Source organism: Heterocephalus glaber, unplaced genomic scaffold, assembly GCF_053883595.1.
Source record: "Heterocephalus glaber isolate CG9 unplaced genomic scaffold, H.glaber_assembly_v1.0 deba00001687, whole genome shotgun sequence".
In the NCBI taxonomy this organism is placed as follows: Eukaryota; Metazoa; Chordata; class Mammalia; order Rodentia; family Bathyergidae; genus Heterocephalus; species Heterocephalus glaber.
In genome coordinates, this window is record NW_028258412.1 from 12594000 (window position 1) to 12618217 (window position 24218).

At 44.8% G+C, this 24218-nt stretch overlaps 1 protein-coding gene across 1 annotated transcript; it reads left to right on the forward strand.

The window, feature by feature from the left end:
- The first annotated feature begins 1600 nt into the window (after positions 1–1600).
- LOC101719334 (2'-5'-oligoadenylate synthase-like protein 1) lies at positions 1601–24218 on the forward strand. The gene is made up of 6 exons (XM_004843641.3): positions 1601–1941; positions 6812–7094; positions 9340–9515; positions 18439–18680; positions 21443–21590; positions 23070–24218. Exons 1-6 carry the CDS (start codon positions 1744–1746, stop codon positions 23565–23567), a joined length of 1545 nt encoding a protein of 514 aa, XP_004843698.2. The 5' UTR covers positions 1601–1743; the 3' UTR covers positions 23568–24218.

The following is a 24218-nucleotide window of genomic DNA, read 5'->3' on the forward strand; positions in this document are numbered from 1 at the left end:
ATTTAAAACATTCAACTCTATCTACCTTCACTGCCACCACTCTATTCAAGCAGCTGTAGCTCTGGCCAGGACTGCTGCCATCCTGGTCTCTCTCTCTCACCTGCACTCCCAGTCCCACAGTTTGTGTGATCGTTTCTGTTGAAATGAAAGTCAGGCCATGTACCTCCTCTGCTCAAAACACTCCAACAGCTCCCCACTTCATTGAGAATAGACAAAACCTTTGTAGTAGTTTTCAAGATACTATTTACCTCCCTGCCCTTTACTACTCAGTCCCAGGCGCCTTTCAACTCCCTCCTTGATCATTTCATTTCAGGCACAATGATGTTCCTCAAATCCACCAACTACACTACTACCGTGGGGTCTTTGCACATGCGGTTCGTCCTGCCATAAAAGATCCTCTTTCCTCTCATAGGTGTGGCTCGCTCTTCTCTTCCTTCATGTTTTTGCTCAAATGTCTCCTTTTCAAGTAAGCCTTTTCTGACCACCTTATAGTATAAACTGAACACATAAGCACCACCACACATACAGAACCTATTCACCTTTTCCTCCATCTAGCCCCATTTTATTTACTGTAGTCCTACAATCAGATGCAAGTTGATGTCTATTCACTACACTGCCTGGCATAGAGTAGTTCCCCAATAAGCCTTTCTTGAATGAATAAATGCCTGCACAGAGGAGCAAATGAGTGAACAGCATCCATGATGCGATCCCTACCCTCCTATCCAGGTACAGCTCTCACCTCGGATCTCTTCACCCCTCCATGCTGAACAGACACAACACCCGAGTCCCTATTCACAAGCACTAGGACTGTTCACATGTGTCAGCTTTTACCGCTGCTCAGCCCTCTTCCTCCTGGCTAGATCTTGTCTTTAAGATTCCTGTCAATCAGGTGTCTGCTGACACTACCTGTGATTCAAAGAAATCCTTCTGCCTGGCTTCCCACCAGGATTCCATGGCCTTTTTCTGACTGAACACACCTCATGCTGGACTCTAGAAGTCTATCCATTGCTCTGGGAGCCCTTTCGGTCAACAACTTGGGAGTCTTTTTAGCAAAATCTCTGGCATCCAGCAGTCCCTCAAGAATGTTTAGTGAACGAATAAAAATTTTTTCATTGACCAAGTAGTTTCTCTGCTCAGTGTTTTCATACTTCTTCATCAGCACAGTTTTATGGGATGGGGATTATTACCTAACCCGCCTGTGAATAAAAACTGTGAGAGCCAGAGAGGTCAAGAGAGCCTAGTAAGGGGCACACTGGAATTCAAAGTAGAGGTCTCACTCCTCACCCCCACCAGGAGGAAGCGCCTTCTCTTCCTCTGTCCCTTAGGACACTTTGGGGCAGTTGGACTGACTGACCCCATCCAACTCCAACATACTGGGCAATGTGCCTCTCCCAAGGTCTGACTCAAGCCAATTTCAGTTTCCAAACGTCAAAAGAAGGAAACTCTAAAAGCAGAGAATCGAAACCAAAGGCAGAAAGGTTGGCTGGATGCCAGCCCTGTTAAGGTGGCCCCAGATCTCCCAGCCTCAGCTGGGTGTCCTTCAGCATACCTGTTGCAGCTAGGGGTCTCCAAGGAACCACTCTAAGCACATTTACCTCTGGATTCCTCTTTGTTCAGGTCCTTTACCCATCAGGGTGCTGGAGTTCAGCTGGAGAGGAGCCTCCTTAAAAAAGGGGGTGAGCGTTCCAGGAGCCAGTGAGTGACTGGCCATATATCTATCCAGCAGTGGGACTTTCAGCAGAGATGGCCCTGGCCCACGACCTCTATGGCACCCCAGCCTCCAGGCTGGACTCCTTCGTGGCTCAGTGGCTGCAGCCCAGCCGGAAATGGAAAGAAGAGGTGCTGGAGGTCGTGCGGACAGTGGAGCAATACCTGAGGCAGGAGTTCTTCTACTGGGAGCGAGGGCTGGACCAGGAGGTGCGGGTGCTGAAGGTGGTCAAGGTAAGACCAGGCCTCTCCCTCCCTAGCCAGGGCAGGAAAAAACCGAGTGTGGAAGGCCACATCCCCAAGGATGCTGGGGTCTTCTTGCCATGTTATCTTTAGCCCATGCTGCTGATATCTCAAGATACTTTTCTACTGCTTAAGATCCACTCCACCCCTTGTTAGCTATTTACACCCCACTGCACTGCTGTCTGGAGCAGAACATGCCAGTAAGGAAACTAATACTAATAGACCATATTTGGGAGTATGTTATGGCTTGTGTCTAGATGTCCCCCCAAAGCCTCATGCAAGAGGTCATAGGTGGGGCTTTTTCAGAGGTGGTTGGATGTAGAATGTGTGAGGCTGGGATGATTCATGGTGTAATGCTAGTGTCAAGGGCACTAGGATTAAGGGTGTGAGTGCTACCCTCCTTAAGTAGCCTGGATAAGATATAAGGGATAGAAAGAGCTGTGAGTGAGCCTTGTTGCTTTGCTATGTTCTGCTCACCATAAACAATTTCTCCTCTGCCATCCCACCCTTCCTGCCTTGGAGCCAGCTGATTGATTACAGGCTGAAACTCTGCAAACTGTGAGCTAAATAAACCTTTCCTCCTTTAACTTTGGGTGTCAGGTATTTTGTCTCAGCAATGAGAAAAGTAACTAAGACAGGGTATAATAGTCTAATCCCTTAATATTGTTATCTCTAATTTGAGTACCTTTTGAGGTAGATAGATTCTTTTTTCATTTTATAGACAAGCAAAAATCTTAAGTCAGAGACTTAAGATTCACAAGGATTGGGCCAGGGATTTAGCTCAGTGGTTCCACCACCTGCCTCAAAAGCGCAAGGTCCAGAGTTTGATCCCCGATACCAAAAAAAAGAAATTCACAAGGATCAAATGCAATACAAGCTCTTTGATTGGATCCTGAGGTGAATAAGTCATCTGTGTAACACATAGCTTGGGGACAATGGAGAAATTTTAACATGGCCTGGATATTAGATAATATGAGAGATTTCATTAATTGTAATGGTAACTTTGTGGATAGACAGAGAATGTCCTCTTTTTTTCTTTTTCTTTTTTTTTTTTTGGTACTGGGGATGGAACTTGGGACCTTGTGTTTTCGAGGCAGGCGGCAGAACCACTGAGCTAAATCCCCAGCCCTGTCCTCTTTTTTTTTTGAGATGACACAAATGCTAAAATATTTAGGGGTAAAGTTCCGTGCTGTCCATAGACAAAGTTCTGTGCTTTCTGTAACTTACTTTAAAATGGTTTAGATGAAACAAATGTGGCAAGAAGATTAGATGTGTTGAATCTAACTTGTTGGGTACATAAGTGTTCTTTGTATTTTCTTTGTATTTTTCTGTTTGTTTTAAATTTCTGTTAATAAAATAATTTTATAATGGAGGCTCAGAGAGAGGAGGTGACTTGCCCAGTCACATAGCTAGTGCAGACACTGGGATTTGAATTTGACCCCATCGCCAAGGATCTAAGCTCCTTCATTGAGATTTTCCCTAAAGTCTTCCCCCAGCCGATTCATACCACCTACTATGCTACCTAGGATCAAAATTTAAGAAATTCAAGCTGGGTGTAGTGGTGCACACCTGTAATCCCAGCACTCCAGGAGGCTGAGGCAGATGGACCACAAATTCAAGCCCAGCCTGAGCAATTCAGCTACTTAGCATAACATTGTCTCAAAGTAAAAAATAAAAAGGGCTGGGAATGTAGCTCACTACAAAGGCCTTGGGTTCAACCCCCAGTACTGGAAAAAAACATTTTTTTCAAGAGGCCCATAGTTTAAAAGGCCCTGAAGAATCAGAAAATCAGCCATTCCTTCATTTAAACTTTAAGGAAACTGACACATAGACCAGGTGAGAGATATCGCAATGTTACACACCAAGTTGATAGCAAAGCAAGACTAGAAGTAGGACTGCAGACCCCCAGCTCAGGGCTCTATGGGCAGCCAAGCCAGGCAAGGATTCCGCAACCTTGGGTTAAATCCCATCTTCACACCTTCCCCAGCATCTGGAGCCTGACACAATATGATTTAGGGCAGAAAACCACAAATTTTAACATCAGACAGATCTGGATTTGATTCTGCTTTTTTTTTCCTTGCCAACTGTGTGACCTTGATTGCTCTATCTTATCTCTCAAATTCTTAGCCTTCTCACCTATGATTCGGACATCATAATCATCATTCTTTCTCCTTCACCAAACAGCCTGGGCAATGTAAGCTAAATGATCAGCAGCGCAGGACAAAGGCCTCAAAACAGAAACATCATTGTCATTCTTGCCCGAGATTTCTGCTGGGCTTAGGGAGCTTGGGCACTCACATGTGCAGGTGCACACATGCACACTCACACACACACACACACACACACACACACACACCTCCCCCAGGCAGGAGGGTTTGAGCCCAGCCTGGGCAGCTCAGCAACTGAGACCCTGGTTCAAAATAAAAATAGCAACCCTGGGGGAAAAGCGGATGAAATGGGAGAAGTCTGGATAGAGGAGGCTGTTGCAAAAGGAGTGATCTGGACAGCCCAAAGAGAGAAAGGGCCATCTACAGGGCCATCGGAGGGCAATCACCCTAAGCCACACACAGCTACCCCATGCTCTCTCACGGGGGTAGAAATGCTGAGTCAGGATCTAGTGGGAAAAGTGAAGGGAAAGGGAAAGCCAGGTGTGGTGGTGCACGGCAGTAATCCCAGCACTAAGCGAGCTGCCGCAGGAAAATGGCAAATTCAAGCCCAGCCTGGGCAACTTAGCAACTAACCAAGACCCTGTCTCCAAATAAAAACTATAAGAATGTGCTGAGGATGTTGCTCAGTACAAAGACCCTGGATTCAATCCACAATATTGAAAAAGAGAAAAAGAGAGAAAAGATGCAGGTGCCTCCTCCCATCCCAGAGCAAGGCATGGCTCGTATATGGGTCACAGGGAGGAAAGGGGAGGAAGAATCACCCATTGCTTGTCTTCTGATTCTTCGTCTTGACTCCCTGGCTCACTGGGAGGCCATGGTAAATTAATTCCCCCTCTGCTGCCTCAATATTCTTTTTTTTTCCTTCCAGTACTGGGGATTGAACCCAGGGCTTTTGCACTGAGCTATATCCCCAGCCCATTTTGTAAAATTCTTTATTTTGAGATAGGATCTTGCTAAATTGCTCGGGCTAGGCTTGAACTTGCCATCCTCCTGCCTCAGCCTCCCAGATAGGTGTGCACCACCATGCTTGACTTGACTCAGTATTCTTATCTGCACACTGGGGAGATTTGTCATGGTACCCACATCAAATGGAGGGTGTGAGGATTAAGAGTAATGTGCAAAAGTTCTGTTCATGGTACCAGACAGAGGGAGTGCTCAGCCTGTGACAGCTGGGATATAATTTGTATTCAGTGGCTCCACCCACCAAGAAAGGTAGCCCACTTGGGGCCTGGGAATTCCCTAAGAATTCCACTTCCTGACACAGAGTGAGAAAAGGCGGAGACAGAGAGGTGTGGAGCTCTGTACGCTAGAGGCAGTGGAACTTGGAGAGTATGTCTAGAATCTCAGAACATCCCCAGGGCCTCTTCAAAACCATCCAGCTCAGTTTCCTTCCATTACAAATGGGGAAACTGATGCCCAGGTGGCAAAAGGGATTGTCTGAGTCAATTAGATAGAGAGGAAAGAGCGAAACAGATTGTTGACTTTCTGTGTGCCAGGCACCACACCAAGGCATACAGCATTTTCTCTAATCCTCTCCATGTCCAGTGACTCACCTTCCATCATTACTTTCATTTACAGATGAAGGTCTGAGGGCTTCAAATGATCAGCTAAGGAACAAGGGCTGAGGGTGTAGGTCAGCACTTGTTCTGGCTTCAGTCTCTAGCACCACACACACACGCTAGTTAAGGTCAAAGTCAAAGGGCTGATTTCATAGCCCATGGCTCTCATCCACTAGGCAAACCTGCTTCCTGCTCTTTAATGCCATGAAATTATTCAGACACACACAACACCCCTGCTCCGAATTCTCAAATGCAGTGCAGTGGGTATTACTACAGGTTGAATATGCCTCATCTGAAATGCTTGAGATCAGAAGCGTTTCAGATTTGGGATTTTCTTCCGATTTTGAAGTATTTGCATATATATAATGAAGTATCTTAGGGATGGGATCCAGGCTTACACATAAATCATTTATGTTTCATAAACACCTTGTTTGCATAGCATAAAGGTAATTTTTTACACTATTGTTAGTGTGCTAGTGTTTTGACTATGACTCATCACATGAGGTCAGGTGTGGAATCTTCAACTTGTGAGTGTGAGAGAGCGTGTGTGTGTGTGTGTGTGTGTGTGTGTGTGTGTGTGTCTTACTAGGGATTGAACCCAGGGCCTCAGCACCAAGCCACATCTCCAGCCCCTTCTGAAATTTTGAGACAGGTCTCATGAAGTCACTAAATTGCCCAGAGTGGGCTTGAAATTTTGATCCTCCTACTTCAGCCTCCCAGAGTGCTGCGAGTAGAGCATGTGCCACCACCCTAGGCTCCACTTGTGATGTCACATCACCACTCAGAAAGTGTCAGATTTAGAGCATTTTGGGTTGCAGATTTTGGGGTAGGGAATATGGAAGCCATATTCATTTGAAGTAGTCGTCTCTCTGCAGAAAAGACTGAGTCTTGAAAGCCATGCAGTAGATGAGAAACCTAGGCTCTGGTGTGAGGCTGCAAATTGAGGGCCCCAACAAAGTGACCCATCCTCTTCACACCTCAGTTTCCCCATCTGTAGAGCAGGGATGTCAGTACCACCCACCCATTCCTCAGGGTGGCAGTGCACATTAAATGGGATGTGTCGTGTGATGTGTGCAGGGGTTGCCCGGGACACAGCACAGGGGCCTCCAGGTGACAGGGCTCTGTCTCCTCCAGGTGGGCTCCTTCGGGAATGGCACAGTGCTCAGAGGCACCACAGATGTGGAGCTGGTGGTGTTTCTGAGCTGTTTCCACAGCTTCCAGGAAGAGGCCAAGCAGCACCAAGCCATCCTGAGACTGTTAAGGAAAAAAGTCTGCTGTTGCCAAGACCTGGTGGACCTCGGGCTCAGTGACCTGAGTGTGGCCCAGGGAGTCCCAGATGCTCTCATCTTCACCATCCAGGCCGGAGAGACTGAAGAGCCCATCAATGTCACCATCATTCCTGCCTACGGGGTCCTGGGTAAGGGAAGCAGATGCCCGCAACACACACCTGCCCTTCCCAGGACACTTGCAACTCCCTCATCTCTCATTCATGGCCATATACAGATGCCTGCATTCATTCATTCATTCTATCCATGTCCTGTACCGGGGACTGAACCTTTGCTATGTGCCCATGACTAACACTGGAGCTGTCCTGTTGGGAAATCTGGGAAACAGAAACTTACCAGATAAACATGTGGTAGGCTGCATACAGTGCTCATGCCTATAACCCCAGCTGATTCAGAAGGCTGAGGCAGGAGGATCAAAAGTTCAAGGCCAGTCTAAGCAACTTAGTGAGAACCTGTGGCAAAATAAAAGAGCTGAAGGTGTACCTCAATGATAGAATGCTTGCCTAACATGCACAAGGCCCTGGGTTCAATCCCCAGCATAAAAGAAATAAGGGGAGGGAGGGAGGGAGGGAGAGAGAGAAAGACATGATGGCAGTGTTCAGAGAAAACAAAAATGGAACAACCTGGGTAAGTGCAGAAAGAATTGCTTTTTGTGCTAAGGATAGTCTGGAAGATCCTAGACCCAATGAGAGAAAGGAGCTAAAATAATAACCGTGAGTGCTTCTTACTAGGGCATCAGGGTCTGTCATTGTTTTGGCTTTCCCAGAAGCAGATCTTGTGACAAGGATATGAGGACAAGCATTTTACAAGAAAATGCCCCAACACTAGGAGAGAGGCAGGGAACCAAAACACAATACAAAGTATATTACTGAGCGAGGCATTACTATAAGCAACTCTGTGAGCAATTGGGCTTCACGCCCCTGCAGAACTCAAAGCAATAATACAGAACACATCTCAACAATATCTCAAGGGGGTGCTGAGTGCTCACCCATGACTTCTTATCAGTCATTAGCTGTCAGCTGCTGCCTGGAGCACTAAATCTCTGGCACTTGTTGTTTGTCCTCAGTCCAAGTGTCCTACATGTTTGAAATAAACCATGTCTGCTACAAGTCCAGATGATATAGGCTTTCTGTTAGTCAGCTTTCAGACACTGTGATAAAATACCTGAGATAAGCAACTTAGAAGAAGGATGTGTTTAATTTGACTCACAGTTTCAGAGGTTTCAGTCCATGGTCATCTGGTCATCTTGCTTTGGGCCTGTGGTGGTGGCGGCACAGTATGTCATGGCAGGAGCACATGATGTAGGAAATCTGTTTACATCATGGTATCAGAGAAGGAGAGAGAAAAAGAAGGGGGGGGGGAGAGAAGTCTCTATACCCTCTTCAAGGGCACACCCCAATGACCTAACTTCCTTCCATTAAGCCACTCCTCTTAAAGATCCCACCATCTCCCAATAGCACTATGAGCTGAAGACCAAGCCTTTAGCACTAAGGCCTGGAGGGACATTTAGGAGCCAAATCATAACAATGTATTATCTTGTGTGCCAGCATCCATTAACTGTTGTGGCTGCCAGGAGTTGTTCTATTGAGAAAGTGTCAGAGTCAGGATCCAATCTTAGCAAGAAAAAGAATAACACATGCCATGGAACTGGTTCTCCCCTCGGCCACTGCTACCTCCTGGGGCTTCCTAAATGAATCGTCCAGAAACAAATCTAAAATAAATATTAAGGAAAACTAGGAGTGTTCAAGTCTTGGCAACTTCCTCATCAATGAGACATGATATCCGACACTCACAATTTATAGGAGGAGAGGTTTATTTTGGCTTTTAGTTTGTAGAGGATTTAGTCAATAGTCAGCTGGCTCCAAGGCAGGAAGGGCATGGTGGAAGAGTCTGGCAGAGGGATGGGGCTCCTAGCATGGCAGCCAGGAAGCAGAGAGCATAGGAAAGAGCCAGGGAAAGAGACATACCCTTCCAGGTCATGCTCCCAGTGACTCACCTTTAACCAGCCTCCACCTTCCAACAACACAGTCAGCTATGAATTCATCAATCCACTAATTCACTGATGAGTATAGTGCCCCCATGAGACTTTTGGAGGACACCTCCAGATCTAAAGCATAACAGCCAGGGATATTCAGGGAGGACAACAGTCCTGGGTGGGGGAGGCTCTGAGACACGGAAAGCCCAATGTTGGCTCCCCAAAGCAAGAATTTCTCAAGGACAATCAAGCAAGGCAAAGCTTTGGTGTCTGAAGAGCTGAGGTCCCAAGTCTCTCTAGAGAGGCACCTCCAATGGATAAACAGGCTGTACCCTGGCCACTAATTACCCCTCTGGGCTTCCTAAACCCTCAATATCTGTTGTTGCTTCCTCTTCCCTCAGGGCCTTCTGTTCCCAACTCTAAGCCACCCCCAGAGATCTATGTGAGTCTGATCAAGGCCTATGGGTACCCTGGAAATTTCTCCCCATCCTTCAGCGAGCTGCAGAGAAACTTTATAAAACATCGGCCAACTAAGCTGAAGAGCTTCCTGCGGCTGGTAAAACACTGGTACCAGCAGGTAAAGAGGGCTGCCAGGATGGGGGCAGGAGGGGTAAGAGGAAAGGCAGGGGCCAGATGCATCAAGGGGAAATGGAAGTGGGGAAAGGAGGGGGAGATTGCTAGACTTTTAAATTGTAAAGAGAGCCCTCAGTGAAAATGGAAAGGGGAAAGGAGAGAAGGAGGGAGAGGAGAAACAAAAACAGAAAAGGAAAGAGAAAAATAGCTAATGTACGGTATTTCAGTAATCAAGGGATTGAAATGCTCTGGTTACCATCTAGTATTAGCAAATGGTAACTTCATTGTGTACTCTGGACCTTAATCACAGTAAATTAAGGACTAACAAGAGAAAAGATTCCTTTATTCCGCCCACACTAATCGCCCTCAGTATGACTGATTCTTGACTATCATGATCACCAGGATAACTACTTTTTTTTTTGGTATCGGGGATCAAACTCAGGACCTTGTGCTTTTGAGACAGGCAGTGGCACCACTGAGCTAAATCCCTGGCCCAAGAATAACTACGTTTTAGATTTCACAAATGATCTCTGCACAGAACCAAGTAGATTTTAAAATATCCAATGAATAGAGCCATCTAAACTTAGGGTTGAAGACTCAGAAACAAATACAAAAATTACAAAGACGTAGAAGTTTCCCATTTTAAAAAAAGGTAAGCCTGGGCTTTAGTTCAGTGGTTCCACTACCTGCCTTGCAAGTACAAGGTCCCGAGTTCGATCCCCCGTGCCAAAAAAAAAAAAAAAATCCAAGATTTTGGGAAGATTAACTCAGTTTAAAAAATAAAACAGGATGGGCCAAGGATTTAGCTCAGTGGCACCGTGCCTGCCTCACAAGCACAAGGTCCTGAAAACAGGCTGGGCATAGTGGCACACGCCTGTGATCCCAGCACTTAGGAGGCTGAGGCAGGAGGATCACAGTGAGTTTGAGGCCAATCTAGGCTACAAAATGAGTTCAAAGCCAGCTTGAGCTACATATTGAGATCTTGTCTCAAAAAATAAAAATAAATTAATTAATTTAAACAAAAAAAAAAGATATAAAAATCACAAAATTACCAAGGTCAGTACACTTACAATTAATATTCTGTTCATGGTGAGATGACAGAAGTCACTTCAACCACAGTTGACAAGTTTTCAGACATTAGCTTTTCCAAAGTCAAGGATGGGGTCAGCTTTGGAGGGGAGGATTGTGTATAATGTATCAGCTTTACTTCTACAATCCTTTCCTCAAGTCTCTGGTCGTAAGACAAGGATTTGACATATTTTTTACCTTCTTTTTTTTCGGTTCTAAGGATCAAATTCAGGACCTTGCGCTTGTCAGGCAGGAGTGGTGCCACTGGGCTACATCTATTTTTTAAGTTTTTTTTTTTTTTTGGTACCAGAGATCAAACTCAGGACTTTGCGCTTACACAGCAGGCGGCAAAACCACTGAGCTAAATCCCCGGCCCAGCACATGGTTTTTAACTATTTTTTGTTGCAGGATTTTTAACTTAACATTTTGTTTTATTTGACTTTTTTTCATTCTAGGGATTAAACCCAGGGGCCTTGTGCATGCAACACAAGAATATATCATTGAGTTACATGCTCAGCCTTTTTTACTTTATTTTATTTTGAGTCAGAGTCTCACTAAGTTGCCTGGGTTGGCCTCAAAATTAAAATCCTCTTGCCTCCCCCTCCAAAGTTTCTGGTATTACCAGCATGTACCACCATGCCCAGTTTATTTGACAGTTTTATTTACCCAAGTATTATAAGATGTTGATTAATATATAAGGACATAAAGATCTCATATTGTATGAGGTGTGATTAAAATACATAGAGAATGTTTAAATTTTTAAAATGTATAACAGTATAAGACACATTGCCATTAATCCCCCTCAAAAACACCCCCCTCGCTTCAAACACACTTATCCCATGGTTCTTGCCACTTTCTGAAGCAGTTCCTGAAGTCCTTTTTCCTGAGTGTCTTTAGTTGCAGTATTGTGGCTGCCTCCATTCCTGAATTGATTCAAAATGTTACCTTTCATGGTGGTTTTGACTTTGGGGAAGAGCCAGAAGTCACATGGTGCCAGATCTGGTGAATTCAGTAGATAAAGCCACACAAAAATGTTTTTACAAGTCTGCCTTTCCATCGAATGGCATTTACAGTATTTTAACCTCTTAAGGACAGGAAAGAGGACTTCCAGAAACTCTTCCAGAAAGAGGACAGCCGGTGGGTTCCCAAGAGAGGACTTTGCAGTCCATGTGAGAGATTGGGGTTTTTATAAGGGATTGGAGACATAGAAAAGGGTCTCAGTAACTGCAGACATCTTGGAAATGCATTTCTGGGGCCATCTTGTCTCTTGTTAATCTCCCAGGAGCAACTGCATTGTATCTGAAGTTGTATATCAAAATTGCAAATTGGCAAGGCCCTTTAATTCAGCCTTACATAAGGCCCCTGATCCCTGGGAGAAAGATTTATTTTTATCTCATGCTGCCTTGGGTCAGTCTGAGTGCATTGTTTTATGATTGCTTAGTATGAGGAGAGCAGAATTGCTTTAATAGGGGAAGCTTCCTGCTGAGGGTTTTAACTCTTTTGTTGCCAAGGGATAATCAATCACCACAGTATGGAGAATAAAGCCAGCATTGCATAAGACTAAAAAGTTCATCATTGTTGTCTGGAGGCTTTGTAAAATGTTTGAAGTTGTAATTATATTTTAGTGTGCTGATTGGTTCATCTACTGGATTCAGAGACCCAGGAATGTGCATCTTACACCCTCGGGGTTTCATCTATCGAACATTTTTTTTCAGTACTAAGGATCAAATTCAAAGGTGCTCCACCACTGAGCAATATCCCCCAACCCCTTTTATTTATTTTATTTTAAATTGTTTGTTTGTTTGTTTTGATTTTGAGACAGTGTCTCACTAAATTGCCCAGGCAGGATTTTAACTTGCAAACTTCCTCCCTCAGCTCCCTTGATGCTGAGATTACAAGAATGGGCTCTGCCTTCATCTGTCAAATCTTAACTGTAATGACATCAGTGATCAGAGAGGGCTGTTTGTTAGTGCTCAAGGCCTTCCATAAAAGTGTTCTTTTTACTATCTGTAAGGCTGGGTTTTCATATGCCTTAGAGCAGAACTCAAGTCAGTTTCCAACAAAAACTTTATAAGCATCATTTCTACATATGAAGGTCTGTCTTTGATTCTTTCCTGTTCTTCATCAAGAAACTGATGCTAGCCAGGGATTTAGCTCAGTGGTTTCGCCGCCTGCTGCGCAAGCGCAAGGACCCGAGTTCGATCCCCAGTATCAAAAAGAAAAAGAAAAAAAGAAACTGATGCCATATACATACGCCATTTGTATGTTTGTATATATGTGTTTATGTACAGCCATCCCTTCGTATCCATACAGGATTAGTTTCAGGAACCTCCTCGGATATCAAAATCCAAAAATCTCAAGTCCCTTACTTAAAATGGTTTAGTATTTGCATATAATCTACACACATCCTGCCCTATACTTGAAATCATCTCTAGATTACTTATAATACTGAACATAATGTAAATGCTATATAAGTGGTTGTTATATTTTATTAGTTGGGGAATGACAAGAAAAAAGTCTGTATGTGATCAGTATGCACATAACTTTTTTAACCAAAGATTTTCATTTGACATTTGGTTGAATCCCCAGATGTGGAACATGTGGATACAGAGATATGGAAAGCTTACTGGATAGATTTCCTCTCGTGTATGTAATTCAGTGCAGCTCTACAAACAAAATGGAACTTTCCCCCAGTGTTTTTGGCTAAGCTTTTGACATTTAAAAAAAGGGGGTTTCTTGGTTTAGTGGAGGAGGTTTAATGTTATATAACCATCACGACTCTCTAGTTCCAGAACTTTTTCATCATCCCAAACAAGAATATTTATTAAATAATAACTCCCCATTCCCTGCTATCTCCCATCCCTAATAACCACAATTTGACTTTCTGTCCCTATGGATTTGCCTACTCTAGAAATGTCATGTAAGTGGAATCATGCAATATTTATCCTTTTGTGCCTGGCTTAATTTGTCCTTGATTCTAAGTAATGGTCCTATCCTACCTAATCGAATGAGACTTCTAGCATGAATACAAATTGGATTAATCTAATTCCATGCTGGTAGGAAGAGAACAAAATTTTATTCAACTAACACAAATATTATATAGTTATTAAAATAGAGTAACTTAGTAAAGACCTTTCATGAATATTTAACCATCATTCTGAACAGTTTTGTAAACAAGGCCAATAATACATGCTATGATCTTGCAAAATAATTATCTTTGGTTTTCTGATTTGTTATTAATCTGTTATGGAGATTTCTTATTCTGAAGTGTCAGCATAATATATCATTTAAAAATGTTTAATCTTGGTTTGCTCAAGAAAACTTTTCATTGAGGGTAAGAGATTACAAAAAGAGAAAGGATTTTTCCTTACATGTCCACTGAAAATTTAACTTTAACCTTGTAGCTTTATTAATCTTTGGTTAAAGAATCTGCTTTGATGGGGCTGGGGATTTAGCTCAGTGGTTCCACCACCTGCCTTGCAAGCTCAAGGACCCAAGTTTGACCCCCGGTACCAAAAAAAAAAAAAAAAATCTGCTTTGATGAAGTTATATGCTTTCAGAATAAAAGAATCTGGTACAGTTCTGATTCGGTCCCCATTAATGACCATATCAGTGATTACCCATGAATTTATTACACTCCATAAATATCCTAGAGTGGAGGGTGAGAAAGAAATCTCCCACAGACAGAGTAGATTGGAATCAGACAATTCTTTTAGAAAATGCTTTCTTCATTTATACACATAAAGATGCAAAGAACTAGCAGCTTTGGTTTTACAACTTTAATTATGGATCAAAAATAAACACAGCAAAAATCCACCAGTCAGCTCCTAATCTTTCTGGGGGCTGTCTACACACACACACACACACACACACACACACACACACACACAAATCTATGAATGGTTTAAATTCATAATGACATTAAAGGCAACAGTGAGGCTTCCAGGAGACACCAGAATTCTCAAAACACACAGAACAAAAGGGAGAGAAAAGCACAAAATACAACCAAATTCCCATGGCTGCCAATACCAGGGAGTTAATCCAGGCATCTGCCTCCCAATAAAGACCACCAAATGGTCAAAACCAGAGTTACAGATTATTGTCACAACAGGGATATAGTGAACCCATACAAATAAAAAGAAGAATCAGAATCAAAAAAATAATAATATAGCTAGTGTGGTGACTATACCTGTAGCCTGAGGTACTTGGGAGGCTGAGGGAGGAGGATCACTTGAGCCCAGGAAGTCAGGGCTTGACAAGAGAGAGCGAGAGAGAGAGAGAGAGAGAGAGAGAGAGAGAGAGAGAGAGAGAGAGAGAGAGAACACAGAGTCAAAGGGGGAAGGAGAGAAAGTCCGAAAGAATAAATGCTATTGCCACATAAACTTCACCTTAGAGTTGCGTCTGGCTCCTGGTAACCAAAGATGTCACATCTCGGGGGACGGGCATCGCTGCTCTGCAGTCCAAGCAGCCCACTGAGATTGTAAACTCAGCCCCAGTAAAAAAATGAGAGGGACAAAATTGAATGAAAGACACTTTATTTGTATGGAGGAAAAGAAAGGGGGAGGAAAGGAGAAGATAGATAGCTACACCAATAGGAAAGAATCAGGGGCTGGGGATTTAGCTCAGTGGTTCTGCTTCCTGCCTTGCAAGCTCAAGGACCCGGGTTTGGTCCCCAGTACCAAGAAAAAGAGAGAAAGAATCAGGGTAGAAGGCTTGGGAAAGATGGAGGATCTGTGGGCCATTTGTTCCTGGCTGCTTCGGGGGGTGGGGGCTGAGAACTTGCCATAACTGGATTGGCTTCCAAGCACCTCTGTCTAATGTCATTCCTTCCGCTGGTCTATGTTCAGCTGCTGTCTGTTTACTTTATCTTTGAGGTGGGAGGCTCATTGGCATGGGGGCCCTTATTCATGGTTAGCTTAGGGTTAGTAAAGGGGCATGTGGCTGTCCTTTACAGCCTATAATGACCCTGGAGTGACGAATGTAGTGACTCTAGAGTGAATACACACGTATATATTTGGAATTGTCAGTGCTTAGGTGTGGGCACATATTGCAAGTTAGTCACCCTCCCCACCTTTCCTTCCTCTGTATTCTATTGGAGGTGGGAGTGACTTGTCGCTTGTGCGCCTGGCTTTCTCTCTGTGTCCTGCCTGTCAGCTCTTTTTTCAATCTCTTGGGGCAAGTACCAAGGTCATTTGGTACCTTTATCTGGGTTTTCTTTCTCTACCCCCCTACTTGACCTGTTTGTCAAGGGAATTTCTCTAGTAACGTTTGCTTTTAATTACTTCTAGTCAGGATTAGCTAGAAGACTGAAGGAAGCCTCCATTCTATTTTCTCATCTACAGATCTCTGTCCCTACACTAGGAGTTGGAAAGGGGACATATCTGAGTGTAAACAGCCCGTGAGATATATAAATCAGACACAGTTCTGTCCAAATGTTTTGGGTTTCCCCTGGGGGAAATCTCAGTGGAACTTTCAACTGAGAAAAGAAACTCAGACAAAAATCGTTTATCAAATAAAAATTTTTAGAGAAGGTGCACAGAGAGCAGACTGCAGAAGGAAAGGCTTAACCCAAAAAAATACATAATAAGGCTGGGCATGGTACCACGTGCCTGTAAACCCAGTACTCGGAGGCTAAGGCAGGAGGCTGGCAAATTTGAGGATGAATAACTTATCAACTTAGTGAAATCCCATCTCAAAATAAAAAATAAAAAAGGGCTGGGGACATAGCTCAATGCAAAGGCCCTAGATTCAATTCCCAGTACTGCAGGGGGGCAAAAAAAACTAGAGTTAGGGACTGCTGGGAGGGGCTTAGGTTGCTGGGGGTGCATGCCCTTGACAGAGAGAGAGTGAGACCCCAGCCCCTTCCTCTTCTTTCTTGCCCTGCCATGAGGTGAGTGGCTTTGCTACATGCTGTCACATGATATGCCGCCTCACCACAGGCCCAAGAGCAGTAGGGCCAATCAACCATGGACTGAAAGCTCCAAAACTGTGAGCCAAAAACTTAGCTCTTTCTAAGGTGATCATCTTCAGGTATTTGCCACAGTGACAAAAGGTTAACACAACATCACTGATCATCAGCTCTGGAAAAGAATGTTAATTTTTTTCTGGGTTCTTTTCCCCATTAAATAGTCCATCAAAGATCATAAAGGAAATGCAGGGTTTTCTTTCTTTCTTCCTTTCTGAAATGAGGTTTCACTATGTTGCCCAACCTGGCCTCCAACTCAAGCAATCCTCTTGTCTCAGCCTCCTGAGTAGCTGGAATTACAGACCCCTACCCCCTTTTTTCTCCTAAGAATTATAGCTTAATGATTATAGGCTTTCTATATTTTATGAATCATCTATTTTTTTTTTTTTTTTTTTTGTACTGGGTACCAAACTCAGGACTTTCCAATTGCAAGGCAGGTGGCAGAACCACTGAGCTAAATCCCCAGTCCATGAATCATCTAATTTTTTTTAAGAATGTAAAACCTCATTAGTATTAGAGAAAACTGAACTCACAGGGTTACAAAAAGAAAATTCATTAACATAAATAAATTTGAGCACATTTAAAAAATTTTTAAGTCAGAAATAAAGTTGTGGGTTTTTGGTTTTTTGGTGTGTTTTTTTTTTTTGGTACGGGGATCGAACTCGGGACCTTGCACTTTCGTGGCAGGCGCCAGAACCACTGAGCTAAATCCCCGGCAATAAAGTTGTTTTTGATAGTAAATCAGGAAAGGCCCAAGTTTCCATTTATTTGGGGAACGAGAACTACACAAGATGAACCTGTGGTTTTTGTATGTTTTTTGATTGTTTCAAGGTCAAAATACTGTGTTTTTCTTCTGACTGTGCTATGTGCCATATTTATTTATAACAGCCATAAACAACATGTCAGTTTTGCTTCCACAAACCAAACATCTAGGTATTTCACAGAAACTCTTACTTTCTAGCTGAATATAAGAGAAGATTTTAAGATAGGAAGTGACCAGTCAGTAAAGATACTTTCTTTTTCAATTTATAGAAATACACAGAACCAATTCAAACTAACTTAAATAAGAAAATTATCAGCTCATGTATGAAAACCCACAACAGTGGAATGGGGTCTTCAGGCAGTGTTTGGTGAGGGCTCTATCCATTTCTCTATAATTCAATTCTTTCTCCTCTGTATGTCACCTTGGCCCTCAGGTTGGTTTCCCTTATGGTAACAAAATTTCCACAGATGTTCCTGCCCTCACATGCATACATAACAAGACTTCTTTTCTTTTGACCACTTAATAAAATAATTTTGCTTTATTCTAATTGAACCATCCTAGGTCACATGCCCTCTCTTGAGCCCATCACTTGTCATGGGGAAAACAATTATGTAGTCACGTCCCACTTTGGGGTTGGGGGTGGGGGTCAACACCATCCAAACAGCAACACTACTATACCATGGGTTAGGACAGAACATCTGCTAGAGGAGCCATCGCAATGCTCACTACAGAATCTCCATTCTTAGGTATTATCTCTTCCACTTTCCAATTATCCAAGAAGCCCTTGCTGCCAAAACCCCAGCCTATACTGGGGATTGAACACAGGGCCTTCCCACTGAACTATATCTCCAGCTCTTTTTATTATTTTTTCTTTATTTTGAGAGTGTCTCATTAAGTTGCCAAGTTGCCTAGACTGGGTTGAAACTTGCAGTCCTCCTGCCTCAGCCTCCCGGAGTGCTGGGATTACAGACACATATTACCCTGTCCAGCAAGAAGCCCTTCCTGAAGGATACTTTTCCTACAGCACAATGAACTGCAGGTCTAGAATTTGATTTTCCAGCTCCTAGTCCAGTGCCATCCTTATGCGTAATCATGGGATCTCTCCCTCTCTCTTCCCATGTCTTTCAACAGTATGTGAAAGCCAAGTGCCCCAGGGCCAATCTGCCACCTCCCTATGCCCTGGAGCTGCTGGCCATCTATGCCTGGGAGATGGGCACCGAGGAGGAGGAGAGCTTCAGTTTGGCTGAAGGTCTCACCACCGTGATGGAACTGCTCCAGGATGCTGAACTCATCTGCATCTACTGGACCAAGTACTACACCCTCCAGCACCCAGTCATCGAGGGCGCTGTCAGAAAACAGCTCAAAAAAGAGAGGTACTGGGCCACTGCTTGCTCACCAAGTCTCACAAAAGAAAAAAAGAGAGAGAATCAAGGGGCCTGTGACATAGAGTTTTATGGATTGGCTTTATTCAGGACATAGTAAAGCTGCCATAGTTGACACTGAAATCTCAAAAGAACACAGTGCCTCATGTTCCCAGCTTACTAAGCTTCCAGGGGCAGGTGGGTCCCTTAGGGGATATGAGCCTTTTTCTTGTTCCAAAAGCCACCCCTCTACCCTACCTTAGTTCTCTTGTTCACACAAGTTCGCTTCCTCTCTTTTTAGAAACAGCATACAAAAATGAGGGGAAATCTTGTGGACTCGTGTTTAAATCTCACATCTACCATTTTCTAAGTGCCGTGAGCTTTGGTTCTCATCTGTAAAACAGGAATCACCTGGTACAGCACCTGCAGTGCAGGATGGCCACAAGGGTCATGATGTGAAGGATGCACAGTGTCTGGGGTGTGGTAGATGCTGCAAAAATGCTCATTTTCACAATTCAGGTCCCCAGTGCCCCAACTTGTATAGCCTTGGCCTTGACCTTGGCAGGGCAGGCTGGCTCCAACTTCCAACTGCCAACTCCTGTACCTCTCAGCCTGAGGTCTTCCTCTCACCAGCCAACCCATCCTGGGAGCATCCCTGAACCAGTAATTGGAGGGCGTAGGTGGTAGATACCCCAACACCCAGTCCCCTCTGATGAAAGGACTCTTCTATCACTGTTTCCCAGAGTTCCCTGGTGGGGCTGACCTCCAGTTGCCCACAGTGGCAATGCTCTTGACACTCCCCCTTGATTGGCTTCCTTCCCTTCCCCTGTGTCACTTTCTCACCCCCTTATTAGTGCTTCCTGGAATCACCTTCCTAATAAGCCAGTCTTTACTCTGGAGATTTGCTTCCAGGGGAACCCTGCCTAGACAAGTCTTTATATTAGAAGTTTTAGTATTCCATTATGTGAGCGTTGGATATTTTGTTCTTAGTGATGGTTTTATTTTGTTTTTCAAGGAAGAAAAACAGGTCTCCTGATGGAGAGAGGATTTATTACAAAGATGTCCATGAAATTGAGAATGGAAAATTACTTCAGGATCTTAGGAAGACCTAGAGACTGACTCGAGACTGACTTGACTGTCTCTGTCTCTCTCTCTTTCTCTCTCTCTCTCCCTCTCCGTCCTTGCCTCCCTCCTATTCTTCTCCTTTGTTTCTACTCTTCTCTTCTCCTCTTCCTTTGACACCTGCCTGCTCCTCATTTCCTCCCAGTTGTTGAAGGGCCGCCATCATTCCTGGTCAAACCTCAGAAGAAACCAGTCTGGCCAGTGGACACAGGTCTTATGTGACAGATTACCTGCCAGCCAACAGACTGAGGCACTCTGGTGTCCCAAACCCCCTGGGGAAGCCCTGCATTGCTCCCAGGTGATTCCAGGCAGGACTGTCATGGAGCAGGGGGTTGGGATCAGGCAGAAAGCCCCAGTGTCCAGTTCCCTCCAGTAGCCTGCTCTCAGTCCACCACAGACAGTCACAGCCCCTAAGCTGAAAAGTCCGACGGGCAAAGGCCAAGTCTTACTCATGGGGTTGTTATACACCACATGCAGTCACGCCCAAGAAGCCTGAGCAGGCTCTTGGACTCCATACAAGCTAATGCTCTTTAAAATATTCATGTAGCCAGGGATTTAGCTCAGTGGTTCCAGCGCCTGCCTCGGAAGTGCAAGATCCAGAGTTCGTTCTCGGTACCAAAAAAAAAAAAATTATGTAATGCTGGGCATGATGGCACACCCTTCTGATCTTAGCACCCTAGGAGACTGAGGCAAGAAGACTGCAAGTTTGAGCACAGTCTGGCCGACTTAACTAAGACTTTATCTCCAAAGAAAAAAGAAAAAAAGGAGCTGAGGATGTCGCTCAGTGAGAAGGCCCTTGGTTTAATTCCCAGTACCATGTTAAAAATCTAAAAACAAGGCCAGGGATTTAGCTCGGTGGAAAGCACTGCCTTTGCAAGCACAAGGCCCTGAGTTCAATCCCTGTTACCAAAACAAAACAAAACAAAACAAATCCAAAAACAAATCATTCAACATTACACCAGGCATGGTGGTGCGTGCCTATAATCCCAGCACTCAGGAGACTAAGGAGGATCACCACGAGTTCAACGCCAGCTTGAACTACATAGTGAGACCTTGTCTCAAAAATGCAATTTATATGAGTTTAGAGACAGCCAAGTAGAATGGATTCTTACCCCCATGAACTGGCTCTGAGAATTTAGGAAGGTCTGCGCCTGTTTCCTCACCTGTGAAATGGGGGGGCGGGGGGACACAATAATAGTCCCCACCTTTTAGAAATGTTGTAAGGATTGAAACTCATTAACCACATAGGGTTTGGTTCAGCACTTCAGTACAAGGGTTGGTGGTGGTGTTCCTATTAGCCAAAGCTGTGGGGCAGCTCCATCCTCAAACTGGTGCTGCCTTCTGTGACCTCCGAAGGCCCCTTGCCCTGCCGGAGTGGCATCTGTTATCACCACAGTACACCTCTTGGGCCCTCAGCCTCTCCACCCTCAAAATTCCTCATGAACACCTAGAGTACTCTCCTGAGAGAAGTGGTGGGAATCTGATCACCTCCCTCGACTTGCTTTCCGGGGATGTTTCTGGGCCTTCCTGGACAGACAGCCCTGGGCTCAGAACATAGATGCTCGGTGGCTTGAATTCATGGCGGCTGCGGCATCTTTCTGGCTTGCAGCCTCCAAGTTGGAGGAACATGTCACCCTCTCCCTATGTTGCAGGCCCATCATCCTGGACCCGGCAGACCCCACCCACAATGTGGCAGAAGGGTACAGATGGGACATAATGGCTCAGAGAGCCTGCCAGTGCCTGAAACAGGACTGTTGCTATGACACCAATGATACCCCAGTCCCCGCCTGGAATGTGAAGGTAACGGCTCCTTTCAGGACTGTCTGGGACTTGAAGCTCCAAACGAGATGGCCACACCATGTTGAGTCTTCCAGTTCCGGGACAAAGTGAACAGCGCTTTAGAGGCAGACACTTTGAGGCCCGACTGCAAGCTCCCACCAGCTCTGTGGACTTGGGAAAGCCCTTTGGTTCTCCGAGCCTCAGCTCCCTTATTTTTAAATTCCTCTCCTTTTTTCCCCCAGAACCTATTGGAAAATCAGTTCCATTTTCCTGATCATGCCTTGCATGAGCTGAGTAGTGGGTGCCAGTACTGGGTTTGGAGTTGGAGGGGAGGTAGCAAGGGCAGCATAGGGGGAACAGAGATAGGACTTGGCCTCTGCCCTCGAGGAACTCACCCTATGCTGTCAGCAAGCAAATAATATTCCTATGTGATGCCAAACCTCCAATATAGGCAAAAACCATAAAAATCTTATTTTCTTCTCATCATATTTTACAATTTTCAAAATACTTGTCTGGGGAACATCTCATAGCAATTCTGTCAAGTGGGGCAGGCGCCGAAACCACTGAGCTAAATCCCCAGCCCCAATTCTGTAAAGTGGGAAGGTCAAATATTATCATTATCTATATTAGTACTATTACTATTGTTGCCATTTTAGAGATGAAAAAACTGAGGCTCAAAGAGGTTAAGTCAGTCAACATCACACTACCAAGAGGTAGCAAAGCCAGGATTCACAAATCTTTGTGGGACTCCACAAAGAATAAATATTATCTGAAGTCATTAGAGATGACTCCTTGAAGGAGCTGGGGCTTAAAGTGAGTCCAAAAGACCAGGGAGGGTTATAGATGCTGGGAACAGAGCTCACTCCAGGTTGAATGGCCAGAATGGAAGGGGGCAAAAAGCAAGGAACGTGCAGGAACAAGAGACTGACCCACTTACAGTAGAGGCAGAAGCAAGATCAGAGGCTGTGATAAGGTAGCGATTACAGAGGATCCACCAGCCACATGAGACCTACAGATGGGCTGAAAACCACATGGCTCTCAAATATAAAAAACATTGTGTAAATATTTTTTTTGAAAAATAAGATTTTGCAACATGAGGCTTAGATTGCTTTCCAGACCTGGCTCTTTGCTCCCTTTGTGATTGATAGACAGTGAATACTTAACTTCACCCACCCTCAATTGCCTCATCTGTAAAATAGGGAGAACAGGGCCGGGGATTTAGCTCAGTGGTTCCGCCGCCTGCCTCAAAAGCACAAGGTCCTGAGTTCGATTCCCAGTACCAAAAATAAAACAGCAGAACCAGCTTCCTGGGGTTGCTGTGAGAAGAAAGTGCATTTAGAGCATGGGAGGTGCCCAGCACAGGGCCTGGAAAGTGGTTGGCACTCCCTAAATGTTTGCTGCTGCTTCTGTTTTTGCTGAAGATGAAGACAGGTGCAGAGGACTTTTACATGTCAGGGAGAAGTATGGCCTTAACCCCTCTCCTCTCCCTGTCCCTCGCAGAGAGCAAGAGATATCCAGCTGACAGTAGAGCAGTGGGGTCACTCCGATTTGATCCTCAGGATGAACCCTTATGAGTCCATAAAGAAGTTGAAAGAGAAAATCCGACGGAGCCGGGGCTACGCAGGCCTGCAGCGCCTGTCCTTCCAGGAGCCCGGCGGCGAGCGACAGCTCCTCAGCAGCCACTGCTCGCTGGCCTATTACGGGATCTTCTCGGACACCCACATCTGCCTGCTGGACACTGTATCTCCCGAGATCCAGGTCTTTGTGAAGAACCCGGATGGTAGGAGCCATGCCTATGCCACCCACCCCTACCACCTCATCCTGGGTCTGAAACAGAAGATTGAAGACAGGCAGGGGCTGCCCAGCAAGCAGCAGCAGCTAGAGTTCCGGGGTCAGGTCCTGCAGAACTGGTTCAATTTTTCGTGCTATGGCATCCAGGACAGCGACACAATCATCTTGTCCAAGAAGAAGGAAGAGGCTCTATTTCCATCCAGCTAGTTTCCTCTGGGAAGCTGCTCTGAACATTTCTGCCACCATATCCAGAACTCAGGGCTGAGAGTACATAGCTCAGGGGTAGAGCATTTGCCTACTATGTATGAGGTCCTGGGTTCAATGTCTAACACTGCTGAAGAAAGAAAGGAAGGAAGGAAATAAAAAGAATATCAGAACTGAGTCTCACCACCAGTTCTCTGCAAGGAGGAGGTCTCACATCTTCAACAACTTTATAAACAGTTCTCCCAGCCCTGCCAGTAGGGACTAAATATACAAATAGACAATGGCCAAGACCTGTGTTACAATACAATTCTCACCCACAACCTCTGCAGCAACAACCAACCAGAAACCAAGTCAGGACTGAGTCAGTAACTGCCAGCCTCTCTAATTTCCCCCTCCACTCGATCCCACTTCTAGTATAGGACCAGCCAAGGGAAGGCAAATGAGATCCCCACACTGATCACGTAAGTAGCCCTGCTTTGGCTGGTTCACCCCCAGCCTCCTTGCACCAACAGCCCGGATCGGGACATGCCTGAAGCCCACCCCTTTTTCCTCCTTGCTATGAAGCTTTCCTGGTCCCCTGCCTGTCTGTGAGTCTCTGTCAAAGGCAACCGATGTCTTTGCAAGCTGAGAATAAAGAGCCTTTGTCTGCTCTCA